The sequence below is a fragment of the Callithrix jacchus genome, chromosome 16 (assembly GCF_049354715.1).
Source record: "Callithrix jacchus isolate 240 chromosome 16, calJac240_pri, whole genome shotgun sequence".
Taxonomy (NCBI): domain Eukaryota; kingdom Metazoa; phylum Chordata; class Mammalia; order Primates; family Cebidae; genus Callithrix; species Callithrix jacchus.
In genome coordinates this window covers 84960522-84973109 of record NC_133517.1, presented here as the reverse complement: position 1 = coordinate 84973109, position 12588 = coordinate 84960522, and the positions used below count along the sequence as shown (strand labels likewise).

The window sequence follows — 12588 nt, the reverse complement described above, 5'->3', positions numbered from 1 at the left end:
AGAAACAATAAACATAATAAGTTTTAAGAAAAAGTAGTATGTGAAAAAGTGGTAAGTCCTATGGGGAACAAAAAATCATTCAGACTGCATGTGTGTGTGTGGTGGTGGGGAGTAAGAGGTGGGGGAAGATCTTAAATAAAGTGGCAAAGGTGTCTCTTATTGAGAAAATATTTAAGGAAACCAAAAGTTTAGCCATGATGAAATCCCGAGGGAGGGCATCCTGGATAGAGTAAACAGCACTGCTAAAGCCCTTTGCTGGGGCATGGCTAGCTTTCTAGATGAAGAGAAGGCAGCCTGTGTGGCTAGCGTAGAGTGAGCATGCAAAAGTGTGATGGAAGATGAGATCCAATGGTTTCAAATGTATTAGATAAGCCAACGCACTTTTATCAAATGCTCTCAATGTTTCTATTGTGGCAAAAAAATACATAACATATAATTTATAAATTTAACCATTTGAAATGTACTCAATTTTCAAATATTCAGATTAAGCACCTGAAAGCTTATTTCCCTCTAAAGCAAACAAACAGCAACAACCAGATGCTTAAGATGATTATATGTTGGGTGTCCATGAAATGGATCATCCGAATTGAGACACTTGAGAGTGAAAGGGGACTCTATATGTACAAGAGATTGGCCAGGACAACGGGAATAAAATTGGCATGTCCAAGCCAACTGGAAAGCACGTATACCTTAATTTTAGAGAACCATAATCTTGGGCTTAATGTCCAAACAAAACCTTCCTCTAATTCAAGACTATAGAAAAAATTTGGATTTTTAAACCTCCTTTTAATAGCATTTAAAACTTTTAAAAAAACAATTAAAATTAAAAGTAATGATTAAATAAATATTAAAATGAAATGGAGAGGAAATGTTTGTGGGTGTGTGTGTATGGCATATATGTATGAGTGTGTATGTGTGTATGTATACATAATCACTACTTTTATATTTTATTGCTAAAAAGAATATTGATAACAATATTCTTGTATAAAGTAACACAAGTATAATAAAAACATAAAAACCATTAGTTTACTGTGATTTAATTTTCACCGTCTCTTGGATATTGTAAAACTTTGGGATAGTTGACATATAAAGACTTCTGGCAATATTGTATAATGTCAAACCCAAAGGTCAGGGACACTGTCTTACTAATCTTTGTATATCCAGCATATTGTGAATTAATAGATGCTTCCTCGGTGAACATCATCAAGGAGATTTCAGCTGAAGCAATTGTTTCTATTACCAAGTCATTTCATAACGCACTCCTACTTCTGAAGTGTTTCTCTTTTGCATATTAAAAAAGGGAGGAAGACTTAACCACCTAAATTCTTCAATCCCTCACTTTCCTCTCTGTGTGTCATTTCACCTATTTCTATCTGCATTTTCATGTATATACCAAACAACCTATTGATATCAGGTTTAGACTTAAGACACAGAATCTCTTTTCAAATGGCTTCATAAAGACATAAACTTTAAGATGAGAAGACATACTCTAAACAAAATTAAAGAGAAAAAAAAAACATTTCTCTTTATAAAGTCCCTAACATTAATTGATTTGTATACTCAGTGGGTTAGACCATCATTTCTTAAGTCCACCTTCTCCGAACTTCAATCTATGCTCTGCTATTTTCTAGCAGTATGACCTCAGGCCTAAGACAATGTAGCTGCTTCCCTAAATGATGGCAGAGTAACACTGTGCCATCTGATTTTCCCCTCTGAGTTTAAGTGTCATTGTCTATTAAAATGTTACGACTAATCCTATGTACCCAGGAACTCTGTTATTTGTAGTAGAAATGATATATGTAAAGTAACTGAGACAAAGATAGCCTTATTACATTTGAAATGTAAATAAATATTTTATTATTATTTGTATTTCAATAAAACCAAAAACAAAACAGCATATCAAGATAATTTCTTGACTGTAATTTTTTTCAGTCATATCAAACAAAAAAGCAAACCTGCCCTGTGCTCATCTTCATAAAACCTACCTGACTCTATCTGTCCTGGGGAAGATCTGGAGTGTCTAGCCCTATTCAGAACACAGTAATGTTTGCTAAGATGATCTTTTTATGAGTCAGAATTTTAAGGGCCAATTATGTAACAAAAACACTGAGGCACTGAAACAGGCTTACTCCAAAACTGGAGACTCGGGTAGAGGGGTGAGAGGAGTGGTGAGGAATGAGAAATTATTTAATGAGAGTAGTATATACTATTTGGGTGATGGTTACACTAACAGCCTGGACTTCACCACTACTCAATATATCTATGTAAAAAAACTGCACTTGTACCCCTTAAATTTATACAATTTTTAAATATTATGTTACGGTACCTAGAAGGAGCTCCTTTGGATATTATATGAACTGCAGTCTAGACCACAATTGTAATAGTTAGGTCTATCTCTCATGCTCAATCTAACTTGTTAATAATATCTCTCTGCAAATGTATTATGAGTGATCTGATGAGCACGCCAAATAGTGGTATGCCTGCCCAGTATTTGCGATCACTTAATAGGAAGCTTTTCAAGTAAGCAATGACAAAGTATAACTAATAGTTTGTCTTCAATTAGTGATCATAATTCTATGTCTATATAATATATATTTATTTTATACTAACATGTTTCATTTTTATAATATGACTATAAAATATATAACTTGCATTAAATAATAAAATTACTATCCATGAACTTAACACTCAACTTTAACAACTGATAATTGCCAACACTGTTGCAAATCTTTGTAGGCACCACCCAGAAAGCATCCCTTTTCTTAGGCCCAGGGTAGCATACTTTGTCTCATCCTGAATTCTAGGTTTCTCATTTCTACACATTTCTTGGTAATTTACATTCATGTGTGTGCATGTTGTTTGTGTGTGTATGTATATGGCATATATGTATGTGTGTGTATGTATACATAAACACTATTTTTAAATTTTACCCCTAAAAAGAATACTGATAACAATATTCTTGTACACGTCTCCTCATGCACTTGTATGAAAATTTCAAATTTCTGTAGGAAAAACACTCAAAAATAAAATTTCTTGGCAATGGACTCTGCAAGTCTTTAACTTTACTAAATAATAGCAACTAGTTTGCAAATGGCTGTGTCAATTTACACACCCATCATGAGTCTATAGAAGTCTGTGTTGCTCCATATCCCACTAATACTTGATATTGTGTAATATATTTTTTCAATGTCCTGAGAGGAAACTGCTGTCCATGTATTTTGACCATTTTTGTTGTATTGCCTTTTCTATTTTAGAAAATACGTATATGTAGCAATATAATTTTTATATCTGCCAAGGAGTATACCATATTCCAGGGACAAAACAGTGAATTAAAAAAAAAATCTCTGCTTTCAAGGAGTATAAATTTGAGTAGAGGATATAGTTCAAATAAACACGATAAACAAAATGTATAGTACGTCTGAAAAAAAAAATCAGAAGTGAAAGGGGCTGTTAGGGAGATAAATAAAGCCTGGAAGGGAAGTGTTACATGTCAATGATGAAATGTCAAATAAGGTGACCAGAGAGGGCAATACTGAAAGGAGGGATTTTTAGTAAAAAGCTGAAGGAATAAAAAAAAAATTTTTCAGGTAAAGTGAATAGTGAACATAAAAGCCCTGTGTAAAAGCATAGCTGAGTGCTCAAAGAAAATAAGAAGGCCTGCTTCTGGAGCAGAGTGGGTGAGGAGGTAAGCAGTAGGCTATGATGAAATCAGAGGAATACAAGAAAAAATCCTAAGAGCCTGAAGGGGATTTTGTTTCCACTTTGAATGGGCTGAGAAAACACTGGAGGGCCCTAAGCAACTTAGAGAGTTAGCTCTGCATAATGTCAAGGCCATGAGATAGGTAGAGTGCTCCTCTATCCCATGCTGGGAACGAAAAAGGCCTAGGAACAGGACAATGCTTGACAACTCTCTGAATAATTTTATGTTCACTATTCACTTTACCTGAAAATTTCCTGTCCAGATAATGTTCTACAATAATTTATACAGAATTGCAACATGAGTTTGTTTTGTTTTGTATTCTTTCAAATTAATCTTGAAGTAACATTGCTAGGTATATAGTATATAGTAACCTCTGTAAATAAAAGGCAAAACCCTTTTACCTCTATGCTTACTTTGGTAATTTTAGATATATGATCCCAATTATTATCATGACAAATGCCATCATAAGAACTTTATTTGAATAAACATGTAGAACTGACATGGATTTATTGCAGCAAAAGATTTGGGAACAACTTTCAGAGTATTCAGTTAAGATAATAAGGACATATAAAAATAATTTGCAGCAGTAGAATAAATTTAAGAATGTCTCTACTTTGAGAAATAATTTTGAAAAATAAGAAGTTTATAAACAAAGACATTTGGTGTAAACTTTTGAATCAGTGAAGAAGAAATATAATGATTTAATTACATGAAAAGTAGCTACATTGGTAAATACTGATTTTTCTTTGAACGCTAATTAGGCATTGAAAAACGATTAACAATCTCATATTTGCTCTAGACAAATTTGAAAATTTTGAGTAACAATTATTACTTGAAATCATACTTACGTAAGCACTGTGGTACTTCACCACTCCAGGTACCATTCCCTACACAGGTCAAAACAGCAGGGAAGGAGAGCTCATAGCCTGGAGAACAGATGTAGCTAATACTAAAGCCCCAGTCGAAATTTGTTCCTTCCAGCCTTCCATTAGAGATCTGGGGAGGAGTTGGGCAGGTAACAGCTGCAATTACATTAAAAGTGATTAGACACAGCTGTTGAAATATCCTGACTGTTAACGATATAAATAAATATCATTAGAAGAAGCATATGTGCTAATTCTTTTCAAGGACAATACATAGTGACTGTTTTATTGTCCTGGCAGTATTCCTGAGACATCCTGGCATTAATCCCTGTGGGAAGCAACTTTTTCTTGGCAACATAATGGCTACTGGTTGTCAGAGATTCTCTTACAAAATAGCAAGCTACCTGACATCTCAGAGAAGGCAAATAGAGGATGACCTTCAATCTAGTATAACGTAAGTGATAAATTATTAGTTTTATATAAAATTATTTTCCAGTGACCTTTAGACAGACAAGACTTGGGTTGTTTGGCTATATATAGTATCATAAAATATATATAGTATTTTAACCATGGAATTTGAAAGTAGTTCTGCAACATTTTTGAAAACACAAGTCATATGTCTGATTCAAATATCCAAGTTAGTTCCCTTAACCATAGATTCATATGTTAAAACATTATTAAAGGGTTTGTCAATGCATTAAAAAATTTTTTGAATGTATTTTGTTTAAATTGTTTCAAGTTATACTTAAGCAAAGACAGGTTGGAAAAGGTAGAGATGAAAGGATAAGGGGGAGTATCAACTTCAAAATCTAAACACAAGGAATGACTGTATTATGAGGACTAAAAACATATGAATAACTTTTTACAGTTGAATAATATCTAATTCATATCAGGATGAATTAATAAATGTATAGAATAATATCTAAAATATAAAATGTCTGCTCATATATTTTAATTTACTAACTGTATATTTATAGTGATCTGATACAGAAACTGAATAATAAAGAAGGAAAGACAAATACATTGAAATTATTTTGTTATAGTTCAGTAAGATATTAAACTATTAATTCACAAACATTGAAATAGAAACCTAAATGAAAAATTTTAATTATTAAAAGTCAAATAATTATAAAACAATACATTATAAACCAATTTTAAATTGTTTTATAATGTATTGTTTTATAATTATTTGACTCTTAATAAATAAATTTATTGTTTTATAATTTGACTTTTATTGTTTTATAATTTGACTTTTAATAAATAAATTCATTTATTGTTTTATAATTATTTGACTTTTAAACAATAAATTATAAAACAATTTTAATAATTAATTTTTTTAATAATTAAAAAATTATTAAATTTAATTATTAAATTTTTAATTATTAAAAATTCAATTATTTAATTAAAAAATTAATTATTAAAAGTCAAATAATTATAAAACAATAAGTATTCCACAAGTAATCATAAAAATTGGCCAAATTTATAAAAAATATTTTCAGTAGAAAAACAAACAGCGTAAAGTAGCAAATTTATGTCTGTATTGACTAACAGATTAATTCTAGATTGAAATATTTGAAACAACAAGTTTTCCCATTATTGAAGAAAAATTACAGTTTATAATTCATGCTGGCTGTTCTAAATTATGCAAAGTATTTTTCCTTTTCCCCATCCTTGAATGACTTGACCCAAGTGGATCAACAAATTACAGTAACAATTCATCAAGATAATATTCATCAATCAACATAAATAAAATGGTGAATAATATTCTTTTGGTTGCATTAAAGCTTGTTGTCATTACAATAAAATATAATTTTGTCAAAATATTATTTTAAATTCTATATATTAAAATACAGTTTTATAAAATAGCTATTTTTAGTACTAGAAAAATAAATGCAACCTTGAACTAAAAACAAAATTTAAATGTACTTTAAATTTGTATATAAAAACAAGTAAATATGTACTGGTTACCATTCTTAAATGTTGAAGAAATCATTATCATACCTCTACAAGTTGGCATTACTCCACTCCATGTGCCATTAATTGTACAAGTCCTGATTCTGGAGCCATTCAATTCCATCGTGTAGCCTGGCTGGCACATGTAAGAAACATTTTGTCCAACCACATAATCATCTCCATATCTCAGTCCATTGGCTGGTATACCTGGGTCTCCACAACTGATTACTGTCAGTATTGTATTAGAAGAACAGATGGTTAATGCAGCATGTATTTAATGGAGAGGAGTAGTAAGCATATGGCATACTTAATATATAAACAGGAAAGTTAGTTATCATGTTCATTTTTAATCATAAAACATAAGCATGTTTTAACCACATACTGGCAATTCCTGATTATGATCTGTATGCTTATTACAGATTCTACACATATGCTTCAGAAACTGTCATTTAGCCCCGAAAAGGCTAGGTTAATATGCCATTATGTTGTAGTGAATTTGATGCAGTAACCTCTTCTAACCTTCACTAGAAGACCACAGAGAAAACACCCTGCAGAATCAGATTTCTAGCATAATATTTAAAATCCATATTTCTACATATGGCTACTGAAATATCAAATTTATCAAGCCTGCTGGACTGAGAGCATATTTTCTGCAATGTCACTTAGAAGGACAAATCCGAAGAAAATTGCCACCATCACTCTGGAATGTGCTTGCTATAAGAATTGCAGATATGTTAGGGGCCATCTTATCCCATGTCCTTGACCAATATGTGATGGTATTTCCAGCCCAAAACAGGGACTGTAGATGTTCTGTTCTGCCCCAAGTCTCCATTAACATATCCAACAAAGACCGTCTCCATGTTTGCATCTAACCTCTAAAAGGGGGTAGGACAACAGTGCAATGTGAACCTCTCTCTACAGATGACACAATGGATGAGCTGGGTGGAGGGTGTCACATTTTCCAGAGCAAGGGCGAAAGGGGGAGGCCTTGCAGGGCCAGAGGCATCAAGTTGTAGGGAACAAAAGGTCTAGACCCATTCCAAGGACACAAGAAAGAAGGCCACAAGGCAGAATACACATGAGCAGAAGCTCCAAGCCCTCAGCATATGTTTCACTGTCTCACTGGACTTCAACTACAAAATATTAATTTGAAGGTAAAATTATTAAGAACTTTGAGATAGCTATCACAGAGCATTAAACTTTAAGCACGAGGTTCTTCAGAGCATGAAGTTCTACAAGCTGTGCACATCTCATGCTCATGAGTGTGAGAGCATATATAATATTATCGTATCTTTATAATGCCACCCGAAATCTTTCGGAAAGTCTTGAGACAGCTTAGAAACACAAATAAAAATTTTATTAAAAATGTATTTTGTTTAAATATAAACATACAATTCAAACATAAAGACTATAATGTCACACAATTGCTGACTATTTGGAGACACAGGATTTAAGCATAATTTGGGCAGCAAAAGGGCTAAAAGGCTTTCTGGCAGCTAAGAAAAAGAAAAATACAAGTTACACTTTATTTTTTAGAGACAAAAGCATGTTGTGTACTTACTTGTATTTTAGTCTACTAAATCTTTTGTTCATAAAAGAGTAATTTCTCCAGGTAAATCTGGGTTATTCTCTCTCTCTCCCCTCTCTCTCTCTCTCTCTCTCTCTCTCTCTCTCTCTCTCTCTCTCTCTCTCTCTCTCTCCTACTCTTTCTCTCTTTTTAAAATTCATTTTCCCCAATATGTTGGAGGTACAGGATTAAAGACTAAGAATAAATTAAGGCATGGAAGACCTTAATAACATCTTAGTTACATTGTATTTATTATGTTACCATTAAAAATTAAGAATGTCATGATTCCTTTCACATTCTATTCTTTTGATTCTAAGTTTAAAGATTATGAATAATGGAGTTTAAATTAAAGAATATCATTCAGGGCATTCTACCTCATAACTCTTGGAGCCCTTAAGATAGTTTGACTAGATTAAACACTTTGAGTGTTTCTATCTCAATCATAATAGAGTTTTATATTCAGGATTGCTTTTCTTCCTATGATTACTGAGAAGTAAAAAGTTTTTTTTTTTTAATTATACAACTGAGTTGTATAGAAAATCAAATAATCCTACTCATTTACCAACAACAGGTTATCTCTTTTTATAGTTTCAAATTTTACAACCATGTAAAAATGAATATATGCCTTCAATTTATTATTTTATTTTATATTTATAACCAAGATTTTTAATTAGGAAGAGGAAATTAAAGAGAACACCTATAAATTGTTGTTTTTTTCTGGGCAGTGCTTTCCAGATTGCATTAGAATTTCAGCAAGGGGAAATAGCCCGCCTGGTCATAGGGCACATGAGTTGAGATGCAGCCACCAAAAGAGAGGACAGATCATTTATTTTACAGACGCACGAAGAAAGAGTTGTGCATATCATGGCAGCGCCATGCATGAAATGCCTAATGACAAAAGCTTTAGAAGGACTTGTTTGGTGATTTCCTTATGAAGCCAAGGCTAGTCAAAGAGGCTGTTTCTAAGAGCAACAGTCTTTGTAAACAGCACCTGCTCTGCAAGTCAATTCATTCACTACCAGCTTGTTTTCAGCAACAACCAAAAAAAAAAAAAAAAAAAAAAAGACTTTTGCTTTTGTCAGGAAAATCCTTAACTCTTTAGGGCTTCACCCTAAAATTCAGATATATCATTGCATGATAACAGGGGGTTGTGGTTTCTTGCAAGAAAATCTAAGGTCACCAAACTCCTTAAATACGTATCTCTCTCACATAGACACACCAATAAACTCCATAAAGGGAGATATTTTGACATTTGTATGCTGTTTTCTTAGAGTCTTGTCTAGTGTATGATTCATAAGAGATTAAATATTTATTTGAAGGATAAATGAATGAATATGTAAAGGAATATTTAAATTGTCAGCTCATTCTCAAAAACACATAAATTATTTGTAAGGTCTGAATTTATTTTGTGATATATTTCTCTTTCTATATGTAATTGATGCTCCTCTGGCATCATTTACATTAAATCTAAGTAAGTAACCTCTGTGCTACAAATAAAACATAATTGCGGTAATTCTAGCCAACTTATGCTGCTTTAAAACTAGGTTCTCTTTTAAATTCTTATACAAGGATTATAAATGTGCATTTTAAAATAAAATGAAATCACATTACTTTTTAAACAAACTTTTAAAAATAAAATCAAGTCACATTACTTTTTTCTTCAATATCTAATGGACATTTTTACATGTAACTATTAATACATATAGACATACATAACATTTTAATAGCATATTAATCCCATGCAATATAATTTATACAACCAAATCCCTATGGACTGGTGTTTGAGTTATTCCCTTATTTTTCTATTACAGACAATGCAGCAATTAACATGCTTGCTTATCATTACACATGTATGTGCTCTGCCAAGCTTCTAGCTTCAAACCCAGAACAGAATTCTTACTGTAGCAAAATGAAGTTTCAGAAAGATGGCTAAACCATTCCTCTCATAATGCTTCTGATTTTACATAATATCCATATTCAAAGTTGGTTTCTTATTGAGATCTCAAAAGGCAGGGTTTCTCTACCTTAACCTTGACATTATTGACATTTTCAGCTAAATAATTCCTGGTTGTGTGGGCTGCTCTGTGCACTGTAGAATGTTCTGCAATATATCCCTGGCATCTACCTGCTAGATCCAATAGTAACCCCTGCCCCTGCTCTGTGACAATCAAAAATTATCCTCATTTCCAAATGTCCCGTGGGAAGCAAAATCCTCTCTAGTTGAGAACCACTGCGCCAAAGAATAGCTCTCACTTCTTGAGGAGACTTAGAATCTTTTTTAACTTCATTTCACTCAGTTTTATGCTGGGATGTCCCTAGCCCTCTCTTTTGTGAGATGAACCCCATCTTTCTGACCTGTTCTCTATTAGAAAAACATCTTTGAGAATTTTCAGATTTGTGACAAAAATTCAGTAAGGGCATTTCTATAGTGGCTATTTGGAAAATAAAGAATTAGACTCATTTATCACCTGGCCCTGATTAAATATGGTGTCCTTTGCCCAAAGGAATAAGACTTCCCAGATGCAGAGTGTTGAGCACTGGTCATTTTGGAAGCAGAAACCCAGTCAGTTTTCTAAAAATATCATCTAAGGAAACTAATAAGCACATTTCTCTTTAGACTAGAAACTTAATTCTTACTCCACTTGACAAACCCTGTCTCAACATTGTTTGTGTCTTCCTCGACAAACCCTGTCTCAACATTGTTTGTGTCTTCCTCCCAAAACATCATATACACTGTATATACTCTGTATATGATGGACTCTAGGAAACAGGTGGAACTGCTTGTTAGATATTGAAAGCTAAGGATCCCCTTATAATTAATATCTTAGAGCATTTTGTACTGACAAAAAATGTATTTTTGAAAGATTAATTGCATATACTTATTATATCTTCTCTCTGCGCATGTTTTTTCACATTTATAATTCCTCTGTCAAAGGGTACATAATATTCAAGTGCATGAACTTGATTTCAAGATATAATATTTTACCCACTCAGGAGGCCACTAGCTATCCTGAGGGAACTTCTCCTTCTACCACTGGAAGTGGGTTTAATAAGGACATGTCTAGAATTACAAACAATGAGTATTGGGAAAAGGGAAAAGAATTTGCTTGTGAGGCATACTTTCAGAGATAGATTATTAGACTTGCTATATCCCAACTCACGTGTATTCTGAAGCTGGTTAAATAACAGCAGGTAGAATTTAGGTAAGTAAAAGTGTATGCTTTACCAACACCTCTACTATGGTCAAGCATGGAGGATTAGAGACATTACAATTATTATTAAACCTTATTTTTTCCAGAAATGTTTCTAAAATCATTGAAATGAATAAGGCAAATCAAATCACAGCTGACACATCTTCACATGTAATTGGACTAGAGTTTCTAAAACACAGAAGACTGTGTGTGTGTGTGTGTGTGTGTGTGTGTGTGTGTTTTACTGCTGGACAATCAAGCAAATTAAAAGATATAGTTGCAAATAACTCCAGTGGGAAATTCTCAAAGAGCAAAAATGCTCGAAATGCCAAAGTTACTTCACTGGTCTGTGAAATATTAGGGAGCAGATACCTTACTGACTGAAATCTGTCTTCTCGGTTCTCAGAAAAGTGCCCAGTGATAGTAGGTTTTGTTTAAATAACTTTTTTATTAACTGAATCTATAAAAAATCCAGTTCCATTATATACTCACAATTATCTTTCTACTTAAGTTTTTTTTAGAAAAAAACTATTGGTGTAATATAAGTTATTAACTTTTAGTTTTGAAAACCTAAACATTGGATCATTCCTCTGATTTTTCATAACTCAGGAGGAACTAATTGTCAAGGATAACTAGCCAAGGTAAAAAACAAACAAAAACCTCTTAAAGTTAGCAAAATATCATAATTAAAAAGTGAAAAGAAATCCAAATAGAATGAAGTCTTTATATTGTGTTTTCACCACATAGTTTGATTATGTTTTAAGGGGATTATAAATTTTCCTGAGGGCCTCTATTCATTCTTTCATACTCAAATCACCCTCTATTGAAACATTTATCACATAATCAATCTTGGTGATTTTCCCTCTTTGAACTGATACTGTCCTAAATCTACTAGATCCCCTTTGTCAATGATTATGTATGAGATTCAACCAGCACTTTGGTTCATTTGCTTTGACTCATCACATTAAAATATCTCATCTCTTGTGAGATCTGCAGACTTATTATTGACTTACGTTGTATTTGCTTTGTATATCTGACAAAAATATCATTGATAAGAAATAGGAAATTGTAATGTTAAACTGGAAGAATTGTTTAGCAAAAACAAATTTTACAAACGTAATTTAATTAAGAAATAATATAATTTTGCAAAATTCAGATTGGTTAATGCAGACAAAAACATAAATTAAAACTTTTGAGAAAATGAGGTCATAAATTAGTGACATTTTCATATGCCTTATCACCAATGTTCTATTTATTATAGTATGTCATATACATTTGGCCATTATAGTGAAGATAGAGAATAAAGCAAGAAAA

The 12588-nt window shown here is 32.4% G+C and overlaps 1 protein-coding gene across 11 annotated transcripts in view; it reads right to left on the bottom strand.

Annotated features, from left to right (window-relative positions):
* The window catches only part of CSMD3 (CUB and Sushi multiple domains 3), a 1279316-nt gene that overhangs the window by 38031 nt on the left and 1228697 nt on the right, over positions 1-12588 (bottom strand). For all 11 annotated transcript variants that reach the window (XM_002759280.8, XM_017965625.4, XM_035276379.3 and 8 more), the window contains 2 exons: positions 6565-6744; positions 4549-4722 (listed from right to left, as the gene is read on the bottom strand). In XM_002759280.8, the coding sequence (XP_002759326.1) occupies positions 4549-4722; positions 6565-6744 (354 nt within the window). The remainder of the gene's footprint in view (positions 1-4548; positions 4723-6564; positions 6745-12588) is intronic.